Here is a 26,679-nt window from a genome sequence, read left to right on the forward strand (position 1 = left end):
TCTGCTCCTTTGCAGAAAATATTTTCTCGTTCCTGGAATAGAAGACCGTTTTCAAGGCTGTACCTGACACAGCTTATTCCTAGAGGGCTGAATCTGGCTTCCCGTTTAATTGGGGAAAATGGCACACCTACATGTGTCCTGTAGCAGCCCGTGTAGGTGACGTCTGGGCACACGTCCAGCCCACGTCCAGCCCCCAGGCAGTGGTAGATCCCAGTGCGTGCAAATCCTGTTTTCGATGCAGGTGAACTTAACCCACCCCTGGCTGTCGGTCGGTCACACGGCCAGGAAGCTCACAAGCCCCTTTCATTGCCTTCCAAGTTTCCCTGGCAGAATCCAGTGGTCTCCGGTTTCTTCCCCATAGCCACGGCTGAAAAGCTTAGAAACCAGTGGCCTACTTGAAGGCCTTTGAAAATGACCCCAATCCTTTGGCCTGTGATGGTTTTTTGGCAGAGCCTCAGCATTCTGTGTCGTTTCCTGTCAGGTTCTCACATCCACTGGCCCTCACTGAGGATTCAGTGTCACCCCGGACAGGCGGTAAATGAAACGATTAATCAGGTTTACGAAGAAGGGCAGCTCGGGACTGACCAGGAGTGGAAACGGGAGGGTATCCTGTTTTTCAGAATAAGCTCCATCACTAACTTCCTATAATGGGGGCTTCTTAGCAGCTTGACCTCCACTTGGAGAGGCAGCCTGGCCATTTCACAGAGGAGTTAGTTCACGGCTTAGGTTTAAATTTGGGAGGGGAGACGGCCTTAGGCAAACGAGTCATTTGATGAGAATTTGGCCACATTCCTTCCCTCCTTTCTTTCCATTCTCCTTACCAAACGTTGTCCGAGGACCCGCTGTGTGCCTTGCACTGGGCCAGGCTGTGAGGCAGCAAGACTGAAGACGTGGGCCTGACTTCAGGAAGCTGTGCCCTGGGGAGGTGAACAAGGAAGCAGAAGGCGCGCCTGGACCATGGCCTGTGGGCATTCACAGGGAGCCCAGACCGGCCGTCAGGGGTCGGTGGCGGGGGGGGGGGTGCTTCCTGGGAGCCACCAGCATTCTGGGTGCAGGCAGCAGCATCTCTAAAGGACTCTGGGTGTGTTTTGGGTGGGATTGGAAGTGGGGAGCGAGAGGAGGGGAGGAGAAAGAGCCAGACAGGCACCAGGTCGTGAAGGACATAGAAAGACTGTTAAAAATGTGAAGCCATGTGCTGATGTGATCCCTCAGTCCGAACACCCCATGAGAGCCTTCGTGTGCAGACGTTGACTTGCCCATTTTTGTCTCCCTGTGCTAGAGGTGCTCCTGGACCCCTGTCGGACTTGGTGCCCGGCCTCCGCCTGCCAGGCCGTGTGCCAGCTTCAGGAGATGGGGCTGCAGACCCCGCAACTGGTGCAGTGCAAAGCTTGTGACATGGAATTCTGCTCCGCCTGCAAAGCCAGCTGGCACCCTGGCCAAGGCTGCCCGGAGGCCTTGCCCATCACCTTCCTTCCCGGAGAGACCAGGTACCCTGCACACAGCTCCTGCGGCGGGCGTGGGCAGAGGGCGTGGGCGGAGGGCTGGGGAGAAGGAAGAGAAGGAAGCTGCCCCACCTCGAATGTGTCTCCGGAGACATGACTGCTTCTGGATCAGTCTCTTCCTCTTGAGCCTCATTTAAACCTGGGCAGGCGGGCGGGCGGGTTGATTATTTTTGAGAACTGATGATGTGTCAGGTACTGTGCAAAGCAGCGGCGTTATAATGGTGCACAGGAAGCTGACTGCACTCGGCCTATCTGGAAAGACAAACCTGTGGATGGCTTATTACCGTCAGGACTTTGAAGTCACATCATACCTAGAGTTTTCCAAGCCTCGATGGTGTGGAAGGTGACCTGAGACGGGGACAGGGACCAGGGTAGGTGGGCAGTAGCTGCAAATACCAAAGGATCGCCAAAAACAGGTTTCCACGTGCCTGAGAGCAAGGGCCTGCACTTCCCTGGAAGAGCGGGGAAACATGGCTGCATCTCCGCCGTCTCGTCCCCTGGTCCGACCCTCAGGCCGATGCCCAGGGGGACGCTGCAGCATCACTGTATGTACCTTGAAGTTAAGTAGGATGAATCAGAAGAAACTGGTAATATTCAGCTATTTATGTCCTATAAAGTCTGTAGCACAGATGGTTCCCCAAGATGGTGTTAGCCCTGCGCCTTTTGCGGCCGCGTTCTTGATCGAGGGACTCCCACCGGCCACCCAAAGGTGTGGTCACCCGCTGCTCCCTGTTTTCCTCTCCCCGTTCTGCTGCCCCCTCCCGCTCCCCGCAGCTCCCCCTGCACAGAGAACCTCTTGGCCCCTCCTTCCTCTCCCGAGTCTGCACGTTTGAGCCTGTGCCTGCCCCTCACCACCCTCCTTTCCCTGGAGGCTCCTTGCCGCCCTCAAAGACAGGGCGCAAGTCCGTCCTTTGTCAGCCTACCCCGATCCCAGGGCAGAGCTGCTGACCCCACCCTCTGTGCCCCTCGCTGGAGATGGTCTGTATTGGTCACAACACCAGCCATACTGCACTGGAGGTCATCTGCGTGTGCGGCCGATTCCTCCAGTAGGCTGAGCTCCGCGCATCACGGCCTGCGCTTGCTTGAACTTTGTCACCCCAGATCTTGGCATCCAGCCAGCTCTCAGATGCTAGAATGAATCGCTTACCTCCTGTTTCCATGTAGTAGGGTTGTCTTACATTCCATCTTCCCTTAAGCCATGTTCCCATCCACCCCCTGACCGGCTTCGATCACTGCGATGTGTCTGCCCCGTGAAGGTCTTGAAGTGGTCAAAGACGCCTTACCTATTTTCATAAATTTAAGTTTATAGTAAGGGCTGTTATTAATAATAATTTGAAATATAATTCAGATGCCGGGAGATGTTGAAAACCGCCGTCCATACTGTGTGAATTTCTAGGCACACCACACCACACCAGCACGTAAATATTTGAACTGTTTCCATTTTAATGTCTCCCTGAGAAGAGATGGTCTTCATTCCCCACCGATACACTGCCCCCGTTCGTGGAATTTCTTTCAAAATGAGCTTATGAATCACATGAGGAAATTAGTTCCATTACTTTAAGGTCACAACTGGCTTTCAAACTGAAACAATGTTATCTAGCCCGATAGCCACCCTCAGTCACTGGATTTGGTGCCTTGTGACTTTGGGGCTCTTTGCAGCAGTCTGCAGGAGGGCACAGCTTGTGATTGCGCGGAGCTGACTGTGTTCCCCGGGGCCCGCTGGGGGCACTTGCGTGTGACCGCCCTGGCTCATTCGGAGTCGATTCCCTTGCAGCCAGCTTGCTGTGTGTTTTGCCTTCACACTAGACAAGAATTGGAGCAGGAGAGAGTGTTCCCTTCAGAGAGACTGTAATAACTGCCAGTTGCTGAGTGCTGACTGCCCCCCCTGCCAGGTTCTGGGTGTGGGTACTACGTGCCCGGAAACCCGTTCAAGCTTCGCCACACCCTGAGGTGGGTGCCGCTAGCCTCACTCCGAGCAGCGGATGGAATGGGCACACTAACACTGCTGATACCCGAGCCGCACGGCTGGGACTTGTCTGTCTCTGGACCCCATGCTCCTCACGGCGAGGACACTCTGCCTCCTGCCGCCATGTCCTCACTGGTCACTGCCTCCTAGTGAACAGCCCAGAACCGCATTGAGCAGGAGCCCACACCCCACTGAGGAGGCGCCTGCCCTCATTATCAGATAGCTCTTACTAAAGTCAAATGGTTTTAATCGTTATATTTACCATGATGCTTGTGGAAGATCCTTCCGCCAGAATGCACTCCAAATGCCAGAATTTGCTCGCTTTCAGTGCATGTATGCTCATGAATGCATTAGGTTCTAGAAGGGCTGCTCACTCCAGTGGGAGATCATTTTTCTCCTGGTGATGCTGGACTGATGCAGTGAGTTCAGATAATACAGCAAATGTGTTCCCGTGGTGATAACTGCTTGTAGCAGATTACCATTTTATCTTCCAGATGTTCCCATGCACATTTTTTTTAGCTTTCTTTTTAAATTTAATGGCATGGGATGGACATTCTTCTGGAGTCACACCAAAATATCTGTGTCATCTCTTTATTAGCAGTGTAGAACGATTGCTGTCATTTATCGGCCAGCTTCACCCGTGCACGATGCTGCAGGGTGCTGTTGTCGTGTGTGATCTTCCAGCGTGCTCGCCCTGAGAGGCCTGAGGCCCAGACGTGGCCAGTCTGCATAGCACCAGCACGTGACCCCAGGCTTACAGCCCATCACGCCAACCACTGCAAGCCTCACCAGACTTCTTACGACAGTGGTTCTGTAAAGACAGGCCCAGTAGATCTAACTGATCGATGAGCATGTATTTGTAACATTTATTTTTTCCTGATAATAGTGAAGTGCATAGAAATTATCATCGATCCTTTGGAAATTATACAAATGTATGAATGAAAACATAAAATTTGACCATCACCCCATTATGCGGACACCTTCTTTATAAGCCTTTGCCATGATTTCTTTTGTCTACACATATCTAAACTTAAATACGTACCAATATTGCATTTTTCCCCTTAAATCCAACTGGCTGAGCCACAGATTTTTTTGGCGATTGTTTTATGGAGTCTTAGTTTTATTTTATAACACTGAATAACAAGTGGCCGTGGCCCCTATAGTTGCACTAATGGTTGCAGTCTTGCTGGTGCTGACGGGTCCCCCCCACGCCCCCCGGGGCCCCACTGAGCCTCGCGCTGATGGACTCTCTCCCACAGCTCTGCTTTCAAACTGGAGGAGGACGACGCGCCCATCAAGCGCTGCCCCAAGTGCAAGGTCTACATCGAGCGGGACGAAGGGTGCGCCCAGATGATGTGTAAGAACTGCAAACACGCCTTCTGCTGGTACTGCCTCGAGTCTCTGGACGTGAGTACAGCCTTGAGCTTGGCTTTGAGGTTCAGCCTTGCAGTGGGAAACACCCTAGCCATTTCCTAAAGAGCTTAGAGAATGTGCCTGGGAAACAGGAATGTTTTTCTGTGCTTATGAAACTGTGAACTCATCAAGTGCAGTGGTACCAGAAGGAGTTCTGGGGAGCAGATCAGCTCAGGCTTAGGATTCAGCCCAGGTGGATGGGGTCTTAGGATCTTAGGTTTTTTTCAGTGGGGACCGTCTTCGCTCAGTCTGCTGTCACAGAACACCAGAGAGTGGGAGCTGAAAAACAGGCATTTATTCCTCACGGCTCTGGAGCCTGGTAGCCCAAGATTAGGGTGCCAGCAGATTTGGTTCTTGGCATTTGACCCTAGGGCCAAGAGAGACAAGAGAACCCTCCTCTTGGTTGACAGATGGCCACCTTCTCACGATGTCCCCTATGTCCCTACGTGGCAGAGAGAGAAACTGGTGCCTCCCCCTCATTGTATGAGGACACTAATCCCATCGTGGGGTACCTACCCATCTCCTGACCTCATGGGAGCCTGATCACCTCCCAAAAACCCCACTTCAGATATCATCACATGGGGCCTGGGAGATGCAGCTTCAAATTATAAGAATCTGGGGGGATGTAAACATGTAGTGCACACCGCAGGGACTGTTAGTGGAATAGGAAGGGTAAACGGGCAGGGGACAGGGAAATGGGGTGGTGGGGGCACAGTTACTTTGGTGACCTTCTGTCACCTTCAGGGCAGAGAAACACACCCACACTGTGAGCCGTCTGACAGAATGGAAGTGCCCAGCCTCATGTGGCCACCTTCTCGCAAGCATGCCCTGTGCTGAGTGTTTCCCAAACGATCTGTGCCCCAGTGTCTCTGCACATGCTAAGTTCCTGCTGGGAGCGCCTGGCCCTCCCCTCTCAAAGCATCTGTTTTTTTCTGGAGCTTTAAGGCCAGATGTGAAGGACACTTCTTTTCGGTTCCGTATTTTCTTTCTTCACGCATATTAGAAGAAAGGGCATCTTGCCAAAGTGATGGCATTCTGACTTTAGTTTTAGAAGAGTTTATTTGTGCATAGTTTTTTTTTTTTTAAGATTTATTTATTTATTTGAGAGAGAGTGTGCATGCAGTGGGGAGGGGCAGAGGGAGAGGGAGAAAGAATCTTAAGCAGGCTCCACGTTCAGTGCGGACCTGACACCGGGCTCCACCTCATGACCCTGAGATCATGACCTGAGCCAAAACCTAGAGTCAGATGTTTAACTAATTGCACCACCCAGGTGCCCCTGTACATAGGTTTTTAAAACTCTGGTAAGTAGCAGAAATAATCTGTTAAAATCATTGTAGTTAGTGACTGTCAAAGCAAATCAAGTCATGTGTCCTATGTATTTATATATGTCTGTCTTACACAGCAAGGACCACTGTGTCCACCTCTTCCAAAAATAGTTATTAAGCCATTACTACCTAACTAAAATAAAGGAGGGTTGCCACAGATCCCTGCTTTACCTTGTCAGGAGTTCAGTTGTCCAGCCTGCCCTACCTCTGTGACATCAAGGCATTAGTCGGGGGAAGTGTCCCTCAGGGGCCACATCAGAGCAGTCAGCTTAGCTCCTGAGGCCGAGAAGGGCCAACTTTTCAGGGCTGCTAAGCTGAAGGAGGAAGGGTCCCTAACAGTGGGCTAAGCAGAGTAACTTTGAAAGTTTGCCTGTTGTCCTCAGGATGGGCCTACAGATTGTCAGGAAGAAAGTAAATGCCTGTTTGAGATGGAATCTTAAAGAAGGTAATAGGTCTGTAACTTAAAGGTCACCTTTTTAAAATACTAGTTTCTGGGCGCCTGGGTGGCTCGGTTGGTGAAGCGACTGCCTTCGGCTCAGGTCATGATCCTGGAGTCCCGGGATCGAGTCCCGCATCGGGCTCCCTGCTCGGCGGGGAGTCTGCTTCTCCCTCTGACCCTCCCCCCTCTCATGTGCTCTCTCTTTCTCTCTCATTCTCTCTCTCTCAAATAAATAAAATCTTTAAAAAAAAAAGTTTCTTTTTTTTTTGAGAAGTCTGTTCTTTTATTAACTAAAATTACTAAATGTACAGTAGAACCGTGTGTAGCTGAACAAATCGTGGGAAGATATTACCCTTTTGCTATCCTTCTTATCCAAGGCAAGTGTAATAGATCAGTTTGGCAAGATTAATCTTCTTAGCTTAGATCCAAACAAGTGTGTTCTGTGACCTTGTGTGGTGGTAAGAGATGTTTAGAAGGATGTCTCAAGCACTACAAAGTCCTTAGGGCCTTGAAGTTTTCATATACGTGCACTACGTATGTATACAATATATGTATAAAATTATGTATATCTATGTATGTATAGTCTTTGTCTGTATTATATATATAGTTTTGTATTTTACCGTGTTCCAATTTTAGGGGGAAAACTGATTTTTTTTAAAGATTTTTATTTATTTATTTGAGAGAGAATGAGATAGAGCACGAGAGGGGAGAGAGAGAGAAGCAGACTCCCTGCCGAGCAGGGAGCCCGATGCGGGACTCGATCCCGGGACTCCGGGACCATGACCTGAGCCGAAGGCAGTCGCTCAGCCAACTGAGCCACCCAGGCGCCCTTTGGAAAACTGATTTTTAAGTTAGGATGTATCATCTAGTATCGGGTCTGCGGTTTACCACTCCTTATAGCTTTTCCTGAAGGAACAGAAGGGAAATGTCAGTTTTATTCTGTGTTATCCAGTCTCCTTGAAGAGTTTTGGGGGAAAGTATTGGAAACAGGCTGACAGAAGGTGTAGTTTCTGGGGTGATCACTGCCCTGCTTTGATGAAGCTACAGGAATGAGAGCTGTCTTCATAGAACACAAGGCTGTTGACCCTGCTCTGGTCCCTGGAGAGACATCCTCTCTGTCTGTCTGTCTGTCTGAGTTCTGAAGCCCAGCCATCCCGACTCTGCATGAACTAAGGACGTGGGCACCACCCTGCCCTTTTCCACCTTGAAAGTCATCATCCTCCTGGCCAAGCGTTTCCTGTTTGTCTTTGTAAACGAAGAGCTGCTGAAAAAGGACCCTGTGGCCTTAGAAAGCAGATTCTCAAGGGGGCGGTTTATTCAGGACGATCGCCATGATTTAAGACAAGTGCCCGAACACCTGGCTGGAGGCCTGCCGGGCTTCTAAGACAGGAATGCACGTCACTTGTCTTTCTCTTGCACGTGTGTACCTGGCAAGGAGTTCTAGAGCCGGTGAGGCTGCTTCCTTCCATCCTGCGCCTTATTCCCCCGTCTGCACCGGGCCCGGATCCTCGCGGGTGCGCCCGTCGTGCTGCCCGGGGTCCTTGCTGTGACGCCCTCCCAGCCTCGGCCACACAGCTGCAAGGGACACTCGCACTTTCTTTCTTCTATTTTTTCGGGGGAGCAGATAGATGACATTTATTAAGGTAATTGTTTGGTGCCCACGCTGTGCAGTTGGTTCCACACACCCATTTTATTTAATACGTGCGTTCTTTCTGTGAGAGTTGGAATTATCTCCTTTCCCAAGGGGAACCCAGGAATATTTAACAGCCTTTCCCAAAAGCACCAAAGGAGTGAGGAACGAACCAGCATCTACTCTTTCATCTTTCAGTCTCTAAAAAAACCAGTTTGGGGTCGGACCAGCCACAGGCCAGAGTTTGACACAAAAGGCCCATGGGGGTTTATTTTTATCTTTGAACATCTCCGTGATTGCAGCTTTCTACTCGTTCCATTGTTTCTGTTTCCAGCTTAATGAGACTTCCCTGAACAATAGTCAAGACAAAGCGTCCCTGTCACAGAAATACACCTAGATTCCTGGCAGATCCTGGGGGTTGTTCGGCCCAAGGCTGTTTCCAATAAACTTAAAATCACAATGAAATCATTTATCTTCTGTAGAAGCATCTTAGAGTGGAAGGTATCATTTGAACAAGCCTTCCATTCTGTTCAGGAAGCACGCCAGCCCCAGTGGACTCCTCTGAGTGGCAAAGCCCATGATCTGGAGCTGGGGATCGCCCTGTCCATTTTTTTAGTTTGTGTTTCAGAAAACTAATTTGAAAGCTATTCAGCAGCCTAGGGTGCAAGGCTTTGTGATAGGCAGTCTGGGAAAACGAGACCTAGCAATGGCATATTAGCTAATCTCAGTGTACAAGTGAATGTCAGCAGAAAGGAAAGCATAATTAAGAGTTCAAGGAGGGGCGCCTGGGTGGCTCAGTCCGTTAAGCTACTGACTCTTGGTTTTGGCTCAGGTCATGATCTCAGGATCCCGTTCAGTGTTGGGCTCCGCGCTCAGCAGGGAGTGTGCTGGAGATTCTTCCTCTCCCTCTGCCCCTCCCTCCGCTCACATAATCAATCAATCTTAAAAAATAATTCAAGGAAGGAAGGGTTCACGGTGGACAGATGTTGTCAGAAATAGCTTCAGAGAAGCTGAAGCTCCGGCTAGAAGAGGCTTTCTCTTCATTTTTGCCTGGGCTTCCTCCCACAATTGAGGGGACTCAGGGAAAGGGGGGCGAGGCAGGTGGTGGCCGGCTGGGACTTCCAGCCTCCCTCAAAGGCTTCCTGCTGTGACCCCAGAAAAACCAGGGTTTCATGATGCGCTCTGTGCATTGTGGCACCAGGAGGATGCCCTGTACAGTCTGCAGACTGCAGGCTGGCACCGGTCTCTGGAGGAGAGCAGGGTTCTCTGACTTTGCCCTCCAGTCGGGTTCCGGCAGAGGTGATTTTTTTTTTTAATTTTTATTGTTATGTTAATCACCATACGTTACATCATTAGTTCTTGATGTAGTGTTCCATGATTCATTGTTTGTGCATAACACCCAGTGCTCCACACAGAACGTGCCCTCTTTCATACCCATCACCAGGCTAACCCATCCCCCCGCCCCCCTCCCCTCTAGAACCCTCAGTTTGTTTTTCAGAGTGCATCGTCTCTCATGGTTCGTCTCCCCCTGCGATTTACTCCCCTTCATTCTTCCCCTCCCCGGCAGAGGTGATTTTAAGGGCCGGATGCCAAGCTGTATGTGCGGCATTCCACGGCTCTCGGAAGAGTGACTTCCCGTGCACTCAGTGACATTGGACCCGGTGCTTATGTATTTATTCCTTTCTCAGGAGGAGGCTGTCTGTTTACACTGTCCGTTAAATGAGTAAACAGCCATTGGTCCCTCCTTGGTACTATGTATTGAGCTGTGTCTTTGTATATTTAACAGGAGAGAAGATGGTACTTCCCCTTGGGTGGGGCGGGGAGCAGAGGGGTTGTGTAGCAGACCCGTTCCTGCACGCTCGGCTGGTGCTTGCTCAGGGTTGAGGTGCCAAGCACTGGGCCAGGAACATAGTTTGAGATCAACCTCCACTGAGGGGCCCAACTCCAAGAACCTGACAGCGGCTGGGGTCGGATGGGAGGCGAGAGCGTGGGGAGGGCGGCAGGAACGGTGTTTCCGTGAGCCAGAACTCACTTCAGACGGAGGAGCTGTAGGTGGCAGGTGGTTTCCTGAGCCAGTTGTTGCTGAGTAACGAGTGCGCTGTCGTGGTCTGAGCTGAAAGGACGAAGCACTTCGCAGGTGAGGAGCCCGACAGTAACGGAGGAGGGTCGACCGGAGAGCGAGGGAGCCCTCTAGTCCAGGGGCAGTCCTGCCGGGCGGGTGGCAGGAGGATGTAAAGGCAGACGTGCTCCCGTGGAATGAAACACAGCCAGGGCCCTGAGCAGCTCCTGCAGTAGCAGGAGCCTCTGACCTACTTGTTCACAAGCCCCGCATCACAGAGATTGCCTGTCTGCCAAAACCAGAGGGTGACATCTGGAGCAGGGCTCCCTCTAGTGCCCAAGGCCGATGCTCTCGGGAGGACGGAGGGCGGAGGTCCTGCCAGGCCGCCCGGCGCCGTGGGTGCGTGTCCTTCCTCTGCCGCCCGCTCCTTCTCAGACCCCCGCTTGCTTTGGGCCTAAAGAAAGAAACTCGGCCCCGGCAGGACTCGCTCGCTGAACCGAGGGGAACCTGCCATCGACCCCGCTCTCTCTCTCTCTCTCTCTCTCTTCGCAGGATGATTTCCTCCTGATCCATTATGATAAAGGACCCTGCCGGAATAAGCTGGGCCATTCCAGGGCATCTGTCATCTGGCATCGGACACAGGTAGGAGGTGACTCACCTGGAACGTTGATCTCCGGGAGAGAGAATGTGTGTGCGCGCCAGGGGGCTGGAGGCGCACTGTATGGAAAAGCAGAGCTAGTCAGTGTGGGTCCTGCCTGAATTTTTCTTGGTCTAACATCACGCTTAGGGTAGGCCTGGCCCAAAGTTGTAGTAAATATGCACCGTGTTTAGCACGTGACGGCTCCTTAACATCAGACTGGATTACCTGCGCCTTACCCACGGCTTTGGTGATGAGCCACTGGGTGGCTTAATCCTTGTGTGGCCCTTAATGGAGAGCCTTCTCTAGAGGCCTTGAGGTAAGAAAGTTAGTCCAGGAAAGGGGGGCAGAAAGAATGGGAGAAGTCCGTCCCTGGTGTTGCCTGAGCGGCCTGTGCGGTTTACAGGGGCCAGTGCATTCGTTCATGCTGATTCATAGTTGCAACACCCATTTATTCCCTGCTGCACGCGAGGTACTCTTCTAGGGCTGGAAGTACTCCCGTGAATAAGACAGAGCATCCCTGTCTTACAGGACCCACGTTCCGTGCAGGGACAGGGCCAAAAGGTGTTAGGAGTTCAGCTGGAGAGGAGATGGGACGCGTGGCCGGGAAGGACCGTTGGAGGTGGTGCCCCTGGCGGAGTGCTGAGTGATACTAATCCTAAAAATAAACTTCCAGCTATTTTACCAGCAAAAATGGGTTTATTTGGGAATAGCATAGGAATGCCACTTGGGACAAGCAAGCTACAGCTAAACCATAGGCAGGTCTGGAGAACAGAGGAGAGCAAGTCTTTTTGATAGAAGAAAGGCGGCCACTGGGAAGGCTGTTACAAACATCAGAAGTCCTCTGGAATAAGCCGGGAGCTCCAAATGTCGTGGCTTCTCACTGGCTGAGTTGTGAGCATCTCTCAGTGGCTGGGCTGGTCCTGCAGGGACGGGGGAGGAAGAAAGTGTCCTTCCTCCTGCTGGGGAAGAAAGGAGCAGCTAAAGTACTACCCCAGTCGGGTCCCTGTTGGGTCTGCCCCTGAGGACAGGTGAGCTCTACCTGCTGGCCCCCAATGCCATTTTAAATGAGGTTTCCTTTGAATAATTTTCACAGGAATGAGGAGGCGCTGGCTGTGGGAGTCGGGGTTGGGTCACAGGGGGAGAGAGTCAGGCAGAGGGGAGAGTGTCAGGCAGAGGGGGAGACAGGCAGAGCGGAGACAGGCAGAGGGGGACAGTCAGGCAGAGGGGGAGCCAGTCAGGCAGTGGGGGGGACGGTCAGGCGGAGGCCATCTGTTCTCTGTGCTGCTCCGTATCTGTGGCCCGATTTCCCTTCCGATAAGGGCACCAGTCATATTGGACTGGGCCGCACCCTAATAACCTCATTTTAACATGATGACCTCCAAAAAGATCCCATTTCCAAATAAGCTCACATTCTGCAGTACTGGGGGTCAGGCCTCCACAAATAGCATGTTCGGGGTCACAGTTGTACGCATGACAATGTCCACACCCTCACCCCCATACAGTCAGGGGAACTGTAGTGAGGCCACGTTCCTCCTTCACTGCTTTTCCCCTTGAGTCTACGGGGACGAGCGTGCATTGGTCTGGGCACGTTGCCTTCGCGGAGCCACCCCGTGAGCGGAAGCTTCGTGGGCATCCATACAGAATCAGTGGAAATCCGAGCAGGGTGAGGACTCGGGGATCACATTGTTCTGCTCTGGTCTTTTCCGTGTCAAGCATGAGGACCAGCGGAGGGAAGGTGACTTTGCCCAAAGGTGGTGTTTGCATATGACAAACCTCCCCAGATGCATCGGCTTCATATCCTCACATTTACTTTATTTACGAGTGTGCTGTGCGAACAAGGCCCCACTTAGCCTTAGGGGGGCAGAAATGCTGTCAGTGTCGTGGGGACGTGGACATAGCCGTGGGCTGGGGCCTCAGCTGGAGCTCGGTCTGGAACGCCTTCACGCGTGTCTCCGTGCGGCCTGAGCTGCCAAACCCCAGGGCGCCTGGTGGCAAGCGTGAGCTCCCCAGGTGAGCGCCAGGGCAGGGTGGAAACTCTGTCACCCTTTGACCCTAGCCTGGGCGGTCACATCTTATCACCCTGTGCCTGTTTATTCAGGTGAGTGAGTCGCGTGTGCCTGGGGGGTCCTGGGCCGCACTGAGGTCCTGGTAACAGGCATTCACGGCATCGAGAAATATGGAAACCAGGACACAAGGGTCCGTGCCCCGCACTCTTGCGCAGGAAGGAGCCTGGAACACCTTTCTGCCCCCTCCTTCTGCCTTCTGAATGCAGCTCTGAGACCCTGGGGCCCCCCCAACTGTCCCCGGCTGTCCCTGGCCGTGGGGACACGGGGTGTAGGTTCCCACAGGCATCTGCCTCTCTGTGGTGCAAGGCGCTCCCAGGACGTGCGGGGCTGTAGGTAGAGCCGCGGAGGCTGCCCATGAGTTAGTGTTAGATTTGGGGAAAATGGTAAAATGTGAGCGGACCAGCATCGAAAGGAAAGTGCAGGTAGTCACAAAAGCAGCAGAGCGTGGGAAGTATGAAGCAGGGACGTGGAGGCCTGTTGCTCGGGACTTGCTGAGGGACATGGGGTGCAGCGGCAGAGCCTCGCTCGAGCAGACGTTCCTGAGCAGACCCTGGAAGGCCCAGCTGTTCCAAGCCTTCCGTTCTGATGATGAGGACCACCCCCCCACCAAGCTGGAGGAGACCCTCCTCCGGAAGGCACTTCTGCTCCCGTGGCTTGTCCTTCGGGGCAGCATCGGCCTGGACCCTGACACCATCCTCCCATCCCGCGCCTCCTGCCTTTGGATCCGATAGGGCCGTCCGTTCCCTTCCCAGTCAGGCGGGCTCCTGCTTGGGGTTTGCTTCTCCGCTGGCTTGACACTGATCCTGGGACGGGAGTCTCACTTTGTGTTTGGTGCTCAGCTGCTGAAGCCGAAACGTGGGTTTTACTGTCTCCCATCAGTTCATGCCTGAAATGTCTGGTGAGCATTTGAGAAACACCCAGGGTGGGGGGCAGATCGATGCCCTCACACCCCAGAATGGCTGGTTCCAGGGCCTGGCAGGCGACTCCTTGCTCTGCACTCACTGGCCTTTGGGACTGCGGTCCTGCCAGGCTTCCCTCTCCCTGCCTCTGCCAGGCCCTGGTGCCTCCTGCTCGCTCTCCTCTGCTTGTCCCAGCTCAGTGCATGGACATTCTACACCCTTTGGCTATAGCCTGGTCCAGGGCAATGTCCTCCGTGAACCCCCACCCCTCCTGTCACCAGAGCCCCCCCGCCCCCGGGTTCTGCGCATTTCTTTCAGTGCCAATCCCTTACAGTGACTCCCTCCTGTTTGACCCTCTTGAGCATGTGTCTTATCTCTTGGGAGAGACAGACTGTCCTCGATAGCAGGGACTTGTTTTGCATCTTTGTGACCCCTGGAACCCTGGCCCAGGCCTGAACCAGACACATGCTCTGGGAAGAAACTTGGATGAAAGCAGGAGCGATGGGTTTGGCTTTCTCAGGGTGGGTTCGCAGCCTCCCTCTGCAAAGCCAACGGTCTCTGGAGGGACCTGTGTCCTTGCTCCTTCAGCTACATTTTTCTTTGGGTGGGACAGGAAGGAAAGGGGCCTGTCCGGCTGGCTCCTGTTCTCCGTGAATCCCATGGGGCGCCTCGTGTCCAGGCTGCGCTCCCAGGGAAGCATGATGGCGCCTGGGGGGGACAGGGAGTTGGTTTGTGACCGTTCAGGGAACGAACTGGTGGTGTAGTTGGGAGGTGATGTGACTTGTCCCCACAAAAAAGCTCCCGTTAAGAAAAGTGGACTCTGGACCCAGAGCAGTTGTGTCTGCCCTGGGGCTCACATGGTGCCATCGACCGGAGCTTCTGCCCAGTGTCGGCTTCATCAGACCCTTGGGGGAAGGCTTCTCTCTGTGCCGCTCGGGGCCTGGTCCAGCGCACACCTCAGCAGTGGCCCCAGACTTGTCCCTGAGTTCGGTGGCCTGTGACTCCCGATTTGTAGGGGTGGTGATTGCTTGCCCCGTATAATTTGTTGACTCTACAAAGTTCCTGCTCTTTAGCCTCCCAGTTTTTAAGACATGAGGTTAGGTAAAATTGTTCTAAGAGGTTTTTTTGAGAATTCTAGTGGGCTTTCTTGGGATCACTGTAGGCTGCTCTCAGTATTTTTGTGGGAGTAAAAATATTACATGCCAAATACATTCTACCTAAAACCCTGTCAAATGAATTTTTCTCACAAGGTGTCATGCCCTGAACAGAAAAGATGTGTCTTTGTCACGTAAAGGTTTTGTACAATTCCATTCTGTCCCAAGTGACGTTGTTAACAGAGTCTCGTGCTGAAACGTTGCTCTTGCAAACAGGAAGGGGCAGTCTCACTTTGTGTTTGGTGCTCTGGGTGGTTTGGAAGGCTCAGGCTGCAGGGTGTGGGGAGATGTCCTACTTACCATCAGCGGCAGAGTCCTAGATGTGAGCCCGAGACGCTCACGGCCCTGCTCTTCCATCTGCCCCTTGCTCGACCCTTAAACAGGTGGCCGTGGACTGTTTGCCCTGTTTCTAGTGCTGGCCCAGAAAGCGGCCGTTGTACGTCAGAGATGGAAGGTGCATTGCCTCTGCACTAGATACATCTCTTTCCCGAGGATGTCAGCGCCTGACAGGGGAGGGTCTTCTCACTGGCTCTTCCTTGGCTTCTGAGCAGGGAATCCTCGGGCCCCCCTCTCTCAGTGAAGGGGGAGCTCACTTTTATTAGACAAAGGATGGCATTTAAGGTAGCCAGCAGATTACCGGTCTCTGTCTTCACACACGTGCGTGGAGCTGTGCCCACGAACACCGGCCGGGGCCAGGCTGAAGGGTGGGGGTGCGATCCACAGACACCCCTGTCCTGGAGGCCTCGTGCAGACACCCCTGTCCTGGAGGCCTCGGGCAGGGAGCTGTCCTAGGGTATTTGTCACAGAGCTCAGTGAAATGGGCGCGAGTCACCTCTTGTACTTACCCAGGATGCCCCGTGCCTTCCGTCTTAAACAATCTCAAGACCGTTGGCATCGCTTTTTGGCCACAGATTTTGCACTGGTGAAGTGAGAACATTGGAGTGGACTGTAATGTACGGGTTAAAAATGACTTATTATTCTGTTTATAGGGAGGTGGGACCAGCCCTTGTGACCCCGGCGGTGGGGGAGCCCTCCTTGTGTGCTCCCGGCCCCTCCCGTGACCGCGTGGCCCCCTCGGCTCCCCGTGTGGGTGTCCGACCATGTACGAGCGGAACTTAAGATTTTTCCCTTGAGACCCCTGCCTCCTCCACGTCCCCCTCATTTCAGGATGGGCCTCTCCAGCCTCCATGTCACTCAGACAAAAGGCCGGGGTTACCTGGATCCCCCTCTTCCCCCCCGGGTTAACTCCCCTGCGGCCAGTGTGTCTCCTCTGTGTGCCCTGAACCCCACTCCCGGGCTCGCTGCCCTTCCTGCTTCCCCTCAGGCAGCCCCACTGTCCGGCACTCTTGGAAATGCGTTCCTTTGCCTGGCCGTGGCCGGCCCTCCGCCCCGTGGAACTCACGGCCCGTTTTGCAGGTACCTTGCCATGTGGGTCCCCCGAGCACCCGCGGTGCGGAGGTGGAACGTGGGTGCCCCAGGGCCCTCTGGAGCCTGGAGAGGAATAGAGGGAATCGAGGAGAGGCCCATCTAGAGGCTGCAGGCAGCCCGTTGGGGGCCACCCAGAACCAGCACGGTGGGATGCGAGTCTCCCGGAGAGGGGTGCTGTGAATCCATGTGTCCGGTCAGCCCTCCCTCCCTCTCCCCCCCACCTGGGGCTTCCCTGACACTCAGCTTTTCCTGACTCTCCTACAAACCTGTGTTTGCTTTGGCAGCATATATGCTAAAATCCTACCAGCCTGACACTCCTCCCCAGTGTCCCCCTTTGTTAGGGGCTGAATTAGGGCCCCTCAGAATTCACGTCTTGCGGTCCGAAGCCCCATTGCCTCAGAACGTGACCGTATCTGGGAGTGGGTCCCTCAGAGAGGTAATTAAGTGACAGCGGGGTTGTTGGGTGGGCCCTGATCAGCGTGACTGGTGTCCTTCTAAGAAGAGATTAGGGCACAGACAAGCACAGAGGGACAGCTGTGTGAGGATGCACCTTGATCTCAGACTCTTGCCCCCAAAGACCGTGAAAAGACAGATGTCCCGTATTTGGGCCCCATCTGTGGTGCTTGGTTATGGTGGCCTGAGCCAGTAAGTGCCTTCGAGATGGCCTTCTCTTCTGCACACAGATGGTGGGATGGCTTAATTCGGTTGCTTTCCTCAATCTGTGCTGCCTCCCTGGCAGGCAGTCACTCGCCTGAACATCTGTGTGCTGATGGTCCTGAAATCTGCTGGCTTCTCCCCAGAGCTCGAGCTCCATGTACCCGCTCCCTCATAGATACCTTCACGTGGGTGCCCGTGGGTTGCTCAGACTCAGGACATCCAAGTGGAACTCATCATTCTTCCCTTATTACCAAGATGGCATGTCCGTCCCCTCAAGCCAAAACTGAGTGCAGGGTTCTTGGATCCCTTCGAGTCTTGCTGATTTTGCTTTCTGAACATCCTTCTGGCCTGAGTCTCTTCTTCCACCTGCCTGGCCTGCTGGCAGTCCTACAAGGGACTTCGTCTTCCCTCCTGTGGACCCATCCTCCACGAAGCCCTGGGACTCACCTGTCCGTGGTTTCTCACAAGACGAATGCTAAGCCTCTGAGCAGTGATCCTGCGCTCCCTGTTTTGGCTCTGCCGGACTCCGCCCCGACGTCCTGCCTGCCCACATCTGGTTATCTGCGTTCCCTCTACTCCACTAGAGTGTCTTCCAGCCGGTCTGAGATTCTCATGCCAGCTGGAGCTGCTGCCTCCCCGGGGAAGCCCCCCACCCCGAGCTTCCCAGCCCCTGTTTTCTGCATCTCGCATCTGTGTCTGGGCCGTTTTCACCCCTTTGTCATGACTGGTGTCTGCCGGCCCTCCCACCAGAACCCGTTCTATGAGAGAACAGAGGCAGAGCCTCATTGAGTTCAGAGCAGCAAATAGTCACTAAGCAAAGGAAAGAGGAGCTATTTCCAAAGGTGGGCAAGAGGCATCACTGTAGCCTCGGCTCACTGCCGGCACTCTTAGCTCGTGGAATCCCTCGCCGCAAGCGCAGATCTGCAGTGGCACCATAGTTGGTATTTAACTGCTGGCTCCCGGGCAGGGGACGCCCCAATCTGCACGCTTGCCATGTCGGCTGCTTCCTATGCTGTAAACACGCCCTGGTGGCTATTTCAGGCTGCCACCGTGATGTCCCTGCAGGGGGAATTTGGAAGAGACATGTGAGCGGCCACAGTCCTCAGCCGTCACCCCTGTCACTGTCCCAGCGTCTGCTGCATCTAGCCTGTGCTTGGCAGGCATCGATGCCGTGTGCACATGCCAAGCGTCAGTAAATTAAAGATGTTCCGTGCATTCACCTTATGTATCTTTGATTTTGGCTTATTGTTCCCCAGCACTGGGGTATGGCTTGTAGAACTCTCCGGAGGAGAGGATTCAGAGCGTACCATTTTCTGTGCTCCTAAACATCTATTGCATGTTTATTATGGGAGACGCAGGGGGCTGCGTGTGGTCAGAGAACCTGCGTTCTACTCTGAAGCTGCAATCTGAGTGAGAGGCTCAGCCTGAGTGGTCAGCCGGGCCTTGAAATCTTCGAGACTGCCAGTATGAACAGTGCGGCACCACACCGTGATTCCCTCGGAGCCTGGACCTGCTGACCCATCCGTGTGTCCTGCAGCGTACGATCCAGTGCCTGACACACGTTTGTAACACGCTCCCTCACCGGTTATTTTTGTTTTGTGATATTTGCTTCCTATCTCGTTCTTTCCTGTTGGCTGCTTTCCTTCTGGCGACATCCTCATATCCTCCATCCAATCGGCAAGAGATTGGTGGCCTTGCTTACGAAGTGGCATGCAGAGTAGGAGGCAAGTAAGAGGGTGAAAATGAAGGTGTGTTACTAGCCAAGAATGGGAACATTTGGTCAAGGATCTTGGTATGTTTTTGACTGCAGAGTCCCTGGCTTCTTTGGGACTGACCGTGTGTTCCAAGTGGTAGCGATTGTGCGAGGGCCCTTGAAATAACCCCTTTCTGGCATTTTCACGCATTCTGAAGTATCAGTGCGCGTGTGCTTTTAACAAAGCCTGATCTGATTTCACATCCCGTAATTCCACCATCAACATTATGTTCAGACAAATGGAGTTAGCCCCCCGGGCGGGAAATACAGGCTCCCAGCGTTAGCAGCGTGATTTATAAATGCAGGGCAGTGTGTGTACGATCGTTTTCAGGTGGAGATCTAAGTGAAGGTGTACTTTCTTTCTCACATCTGGGGTGCCCTAGCCTGGCATCATGCTTCAGAGCTGATAATGGCCCTTAGAGATCTTGTACCTCGTTTGTTTATTTTATATTTGAGAAAGATGGGGCGCAGAGAGACAGGAACGTGCTAGTCAGAATTAGGAGTGCCTGCTCAGTCCTGTATTTATCATTGCGAACGCTAGATGGCGGTCTGACTCTGTCCGCAGATTGCAGTTGGGTCTGCTGTTTGCCTGGGAACGCGTGCCTCCAGGGCAGGAGGCTGTCAAAGAGGAGACACCCTGCTCTTTTGACCAGCCACACTGCCCGACTTCGCTGACAACATGTCTGCATTTACTTACATCTGGGCGTAAGCACGTGTTATAAAACGTCAGTTTTAAAAGCAGTCCTGGGTTTTAAATCAGGAAATGACACGGGTCGGCTTCCTCCCTAATGCACTGTGCCTGAGTCTCTCCTGTCCTCCCATCTGGAATGCTCTAGCCTAGTCTTTCTGGTGCACTAACCACCTCCTCATCTTTGTAATCTCAGTCCTCCTTCCTCTTAGCAGATGTCTGGCCCTTGGGTTCCCTGCATACTTGGAACGTGATGGTAATTTCTGTAAAATGTATTGTCAGTTGGTTAAGTCTCAGTCTCTTTCCAGCAAACTGGGTGCTCTAGGATCCATGATCTGATGTGTCTCTGTATTTGTAATACCTAGTATAGTGTCTGGCTCAGGGGAGGCTTGTTGGTTAACTGGATGTATAAATGGATGGTGGTTTGGGAGCTTAGATAGAGGGATGGGGGAAGAAGGGGAAAGGAAGAAAAAGAAATGAAAGAAAGGGCAGGGGGAGTGAGGGGCAGGAAGTGAAGGGAAGGGAGTATTGGTGGATGGGTGGATATATGGATGGATAGATGGATGCGAGGATGGATGGATGATATATAGATGGATGGATGGATGATATATAGATGGATGGATGGATAGATGGATGGGTGGATGATATGTAGATGGATGGATGGATGATATATAGATGGATGGATGGATGATATATAGATGGATGGATGGATGGATGATATATGGATGGATGGATGATATATAGATGGATGGATGGATGGATGATATATAGATGGATGGATGGATAGATGGATGGATGGATGATATATAGATGGATGGATGGATAGGTGGATGGATGGATGATATATAGATGGATGGATGGATAGATGGATGGGTGGATGATATGCAGATGGATGGATGATATATAGATGGATGGATGGATGATATATAGATGGATGGATGGATGATATAGATGGATGGATGGATGATATATAGATGGATGGATGGATAGATGGATGGATGGATGATATATAGATGGATGGATGGATAGATGGATGGATGATATATAGATGGATGGATGGATAGATGGATGGATGGATGATATATAGATGGATGGATGGATAGATGGATGGATGGATGATATATAGATGGATGGATGGATAGATGGATGGATGGATGATATATAGATGGATGGATGGATAGATGGATGGGTGGATGATATGTAGATGGATGGATGATATATAGATGGATGGGTGGATGATTTGTAGATGGATGGATGGATAGATGGATGGGTGGATGATATGTAGATGGATGGATGATATATAGATGGATGGATGGATGATATATAGATGGATGGATGGATAGATGGATGGATGGATGATATATAGATGGATGGATGGATAGATGGATGGGTGGATGATATATAGATGGATGGATGGATAGATGGATGGATGGATGATATATAGATGGATGGATGGATAGATGGATGGGTGGATGATATGTAGATGGATGGATGATATATAGATGGATGGGTGGATGATATATAGATGGATGGATGATATATAGATGGATGGATGGATAGATGGATGGGTGGATGATATGCAGATGGATGGATGATATATAGATGGATGGATGGATAGATGGATGGGTGGATGATATGCAGATGGATGGATGATATATAGATGGATGGATGGGTAGATGGATGGGTGGATGATATGCAGATGGATGGATGATATATAGATGGATGGGTGGATGATATATAGATGGATGGATGATATATAGATGGATGGATGGATAGATGGATGGGTGGATGATATGCAGATGGATGGATGATATATAGATGGATGGATGGGTAGATGGATGGGTGGATGATACGCAGATGGATGGATGATATATAGATGGATGGATGGGTAGATGGATGGGTGGATGATATGCAGATGGATGGATGATATATAGATGGATGGATGGATGATATATAGATGGATGGATGGATAGATGGATGGGTGGATGATATGTAGATGGATGGATGATATATAGATGGATGGGTGGATGATTTGTAGATGGATGGATGGATAGATGGATGGGTGGATGATATGTAGATGGATGGATGATATATAGATGGATGGATGGATGATATATAGATGGATGGATGGATGGATGATATGTAGATGGATGGATGGATAGATGGATGGGTGGATGATATATAGATGGATGGATGGATGGATGATATATAGATGGATGGATGGATGGATGGTTGGCTGGATGGATGATATATAGATGGATGGATGGATGGATGGATGATGGATGGATGGATGGCTAGATGAATAGATGGTTGGATGGATGGGAGGATGATGGGGGATGGATGGTTGAGTGGATAGATAGCTGGGTGGATGGATGAATGGATGCATGGGTAGATGAATAGTGGATGAGGGATGGGTGAACGATGGGTGCATGGATGGATGGTTGATGGATGAATGGATAGCTGGGTAGATGGGTGGCTAGGTGGACGCGTATATGGATGATGGATGGGTAGAGGATGGGTGGGTGGGTAGTTGTGTGCTTTATACTTCAACTGTGTAACCTGCAGACTAGCCACCTTACCCTCTGCTTCTGTGTTTCCTTCTTGCAGGTCGTGGGCATTTTTGCTGGATTTGGGCTCCTGCTATTGGTGGCCTCGCCTTTCCTGCTCTTGGCCACTCCATTTGTACTTTGCTGCAAGTGCAAGTGCAGTAAAGGTGACGACGACCCATTACCCACCTAGAGGAAGGCATGATGCTGGAACAAGACCCCTGCCTCTGGGAAGTGTGGCTCTCCCCCACCCCACCCTGCCGTCCCCTCTCACTAAACATCTTTCTTGCCTTATGTGCCCCATTGAGCTTCACAGTGTCACGCCGGATGCCGTGATTTCAGGGACTGATGTCAGAACGTTGGACGAGGCCCCAGGTGCAGTCACCTGGGCGTGGGGAAGGCAGGCTGGCGTGGGTAGGGTGCGGCACCACAGCCCGTCTCTGCCGACTTGACAAGGGAGGTGCTGCACGGAGCACGCCGGGCGGTTTTCTCCCAGTGGGGATGGACTAGGAGTGTCTGGTGGTTGCTTAAGAGACCCTCTCGTGCAAAATGTGCGTCTCCTCCTCGGTGTCAAGACAGTGCCACGTTGCTGAGAGAAGAAGTCTTTTGGGGATTGCAACTCACCTCAGATAGAATCCAGTAATGCTGACTTGAGAAAAGCACTCTGTGTATGACAACTGTTTTTATTACTAATGGCGTTTAGTAAAATCCTTTTTAGTTTTTTTTTTTTTTTCTTCCCAACTGAGTAGTGAAAAATCAACACGGTGCATCTACACCATCCTATGCCTTTCTTGAAATGTGCATTTTAGGAGGAGATCGCTAAATGACTTTTCTGGCTCGGCCACTTTTCAGGAGATTTAGAAAGCCTTACGCGCTCTTTGTGTTTTTCTTGAAACTTGTAACGACGTCTTAAACACTATAAGCGGTGTACTGTTATAAACGTGGGTTCCTCAGTTGTTTCATTTCTTTGAAAATGCCAATGTCTTTAAAGGAGTATCTTCATCATTAGGTTTTCCTTTTGTTTTTTGTTTTTCTCTCTTTTGGGACTTCTCTCTTCTCATCCAGGTATGAGCAAATATTTTTTAATGCCTTTGGAAACCAAATGCTTTCCTCGGGAATCATTCTGCTGGGAGTCACTATGGTTTGGCCGCTTGCCTCAGCCTCCTTGTGTAGACTTGGAGAAGAGAACAGTGCTATTAGTCCTCACCAGCAGGGCTTCCTGGAAAGACTGGAGGACTCCCGGGGGCTGGGGGAGAAGCTTCCCAATTTTCAGTTTTTTAAATGACTTAAGTTATTTTGGAGAAATCTGTGTTTTACGCAGTTCCGTGTCCTGTTGCTAACCATTTTGCCCCACTGAAAAAAAAGCCTTCCATTTCACTTAGTTATTTCGATTAGGGGATCTTACCATTCAGCCTCTCCCAGGCTGGGGCTGACTGTTACGGTAGCAGCAGAATGCGTGGATCGATAAGACACACATTCCATCGGTTGACTTTTAAAAAAGTGGAGAAAGGCTCTTCTTTACAGAGAGTTGGCTTGAATAGGACTTTTAAAACCACCTGTGCTTTTAAGGAGCAAACTGATTGCATTGAGCTTGGGACTTCAAAAGTGGGCAAATGTTGTAGATTTATTACAGCGAAGCTTTTTAAAACTTACTACACATTCCACAAAGGAGTGAAGTGGAAACAAAATCAGACTTGTTTGCTTGTGGCAAGCACATTTGTAAAACGTGGTGGGTTTTTTTGTATGTTTAACTTCTATGTTTGTGTGTTGGCCTTGGGGCCTGATTTGCTTCCCTGTATAGAAATGTCTTCCTTATTTCTTAACGTTTGATAGGTTAGAAACCGTATTACTTCACTCTCCACGTGTAGTATTTATTATCTTTATGAAACTGAAGCCATTAGGAAACTAGTCTGTGTCAAAATCACATTCAGAACATTCTCCTTACGACCACGGTTGAATTTTTAATTAAGTAACGAAACAAGAACACGCCTAAGATCGTCTGTCTATTCAGTGGAGCCTGGGCACGTGAGTCTCTATACCTCGAATTGTTGCAACAGGGTCTGGTGGTAGATGGCTTTCTGGAGAGGGTGACACTCCAGGAGTCCTAGGCTTGAGCCCAGACTGGGATCCATGGATGCACTTGTCTAGCCAGACCCTTTAAATGCCTATTAAAAACAGCAGCAGGCTCGTGGCCCTGTTTCCAGTGTCCACGGGGCAGGCCTCGCCCCATCCCGGCCTACCTTTCCTGTGCGAGCTGCTTCCCATTGCGTGTCGTACAAGTCCGCCCAGTAGTAGTACCCCTTTCCTTTGGGGTGAAACCAGAGCCTTTGGAAAGGATGCATTCTCTGGGCTCGAGCTCAGATGTCTTTATTCTTAGCGGATTGGGCTGTTCGTCTAGCCTGGAGAAATCCATGAGCAAATCGTGCACATCCATAGCCTCAACCATCCTTGTGCCTTTCACCTTTGACACGTTTCACAAGCGCGTGTTTCGACCCAGGTAGGGACCACGGAGATTCTGGGGCCGGCCGCAGCCAAAGTCGCACCTGCTTGCTCTGAGTCTTTGCACCAAGCATGCCTCTGTTTGCTTGGTTTGATTTCATAGTAACACAACTAAACCTGTCAGTTCCTTAGGAAGATACCAGCAGGACTGCATTGAGGTCTTACCTAAACTTGCATTTCCCCCGCTGATTCCTCCAATTTCAGTAGGGAATGCCATTCCCATTGTTCATGGGGATGCAGTATTAAGCACGCATGTTGTAAAATGTAAACAGAACTTGGGAAGATGGCCCACGTCTTGGATTTTAACCTCGCCATCGCTCCCGGGGGAAATCTGGGGGCTTCTACGCTTAGTAGGGGGACTGTTGCAGAGCTTGTCTTAACTGAAAATTACATTCGCTTTCACGGATGGTTTTCATGCTGATGTTCTGGAAGCACATGTATGTTTATTCCTTTGGAGGCCTTGAAATCCTGGAGGGGTGGGAAGAAGACCCTTTCATGGCTAACCTTCGGTCATGACCTTAGGTCATCTGTGTCCCTCTGACCCTGTCGTGCAGTTTTATTGGACGTGCCTGGTCTCTCGGTCTGGCTCTGTCGTGCACCGTGCAGCCTGGCCCTTGAGCTTTGTAGTGGTCACCGGAGGCCAGTGCCCCCAGAGGAGATGCAGCAGACGTTCACATAGCAGAGATTGACTCAGGATCTGAGCATAATCAGATCCTTCAGTTGCATGAGCCGCTGTCCAGATCGGTTCTTCTTCACCCCCAGGGGTAGCCGGAGACTGGGGAACCATCATGTGGCACCCTTTTAAAGGGGAACAAATTCTCTTTACAGCATATTATTCCATAAAACCGGTTTAGGAACCAGGCCGATTCCTGATTAGAATGCAGGGCCCACAGAGAAAGGGATTCTCAGCTACGCAAAACTTACTCCAAGATGAGTCTATCTTTTTCATCTATATTGCAGAGTTAAAAGTTATTTAACAGATTGGAAGAGGACATTTTCCCTTGGTAGTCTTTAAAAATTAGGGGATTGGAAAGAACCAGGGTAGGCTTTTTGTATGTTTCTCAGATTCTCGTTTATTAGTAAATACCCCTGTATATAAGTATAGATAAATCAGTGAAATCATCAAGGGAAAACATTTTGCATGTATAAAGCTTCATGAAGGTCTCTTTAAAAAAATACCAAAGCTTGTTTATTCCTTCTAATTAACCTAAGCCCTTATGAAAATACACGAAATGAAGAGATTATGACTGGTGTTGCCAAAAATGCCAAATGGAACGAAGGGCCTGCACTCAAATATAGTTGCTAATGCGTCAGTACTAAGAGAGCATGCTGTTTGGGTACGTAGAGCCCACGGGCTCCGTTCTTCCTTTGGTTTGTATAATCCTGTCTTCCACACTTCTGGGAGCCTTCGGTGAGGGGTAGGTACCTGCCACATGCCTGACCTTCCCTTGATTCTTTGCTCACTTTACCATGGGTGTATTTTAATCTTGTATAAACATATGCATGAATGGGTCACGCACATGTATACAATACATATTTGACAAGTGGTGGTAAAAACAAAAGTTTGGTTTGTGTTTTTTGAAATGTCAGTCCACTTTGTGCCACTAACACTGTGATGTATAAAAGAGCTGTTTGAATGCCTTTTAATGTTGTGTTTTGTACTTTGGAATCACATGGAAAAGTTTGATTTGTAATTTCAATACATATTTTAAATGTATTGTGTCTTACGTAGTTTGTCCCCCCTTTAGAAGGGATTTCTTTTTAAAAGAGATTTTGGCTGGAATACAGGTTACTTTTGTAAATCCTGTCTGGCTCAATCTTTTGTACGTTCTTCGTTGACACCTGGCCTGGAGATTGAAAATAAGATGATTGGAGCAGGACGGGGAGGAAGTGCAGGCGGGAGAGGGATCCCACCACTGGGAGAAGCGCTTTTCTGTTCTGAGGTGTCCTCTGTTGGGAGTGTTCTCAACTCTTGGTGCCAAACGGATCTGAGCGGCTGGGTAAGTGGCCACGCA

The 26,679-nt window shown here is 51.0% G+C and overlaps 1 protein-coding gene across 1 annotated transcript in view; it reads left to right on the forward strand.

Annotated features, from left to right (window-relative positions):
• Nucleotides 1–26,381, forward strand: part of RNF144A (ring finger protein 144A) — a 41,937-nt gene extending 15,556 nt beyond the window's left edge. Inside the window, exons 4-7 of the mRNA XM_028099621.2 lie at nt 1,280–1,487; nt 4,728–4,875; nt 10,887–10,976; nt 22,227–26,381. Coding sequence (XP_027955422.1) covers nt 1,280–1,487; nt 4,728–4,875; nt 10,887–10,976; nt 22,227–22,358 — 578 coding nt within the window. The 3' untranslated portion in view covers nt 22,359–26,381. The remainder of the gene's footprint in view (nt 1–1,279; nt 1,488–4,727; nt 4,876–10,886; nt 10,977–22,226) is intronic.
• The last annotated feature ends 298 nt before the right edge of the window (nt 26,382–26,679 follow it).

Source organism: Eumetopias jubatus, unplaced genomic scaffold, assembly GCF_037043125.1.
Source record: "Eumetopias jubatus isolate StellerSeaLion01/CBP00866 unplaced genomic scaffold, mEumJub1_p1.0 scaffold_9, whole genome shotgun sequence".
In the NCBI taxonomy this organism is placed as follows: domain Eukaryota; kingdom Metazoa; phylum Chordata; class Mammalia; order Carnivora; family Otariidae; genus Eumetopias; species Eumetopias jubatus.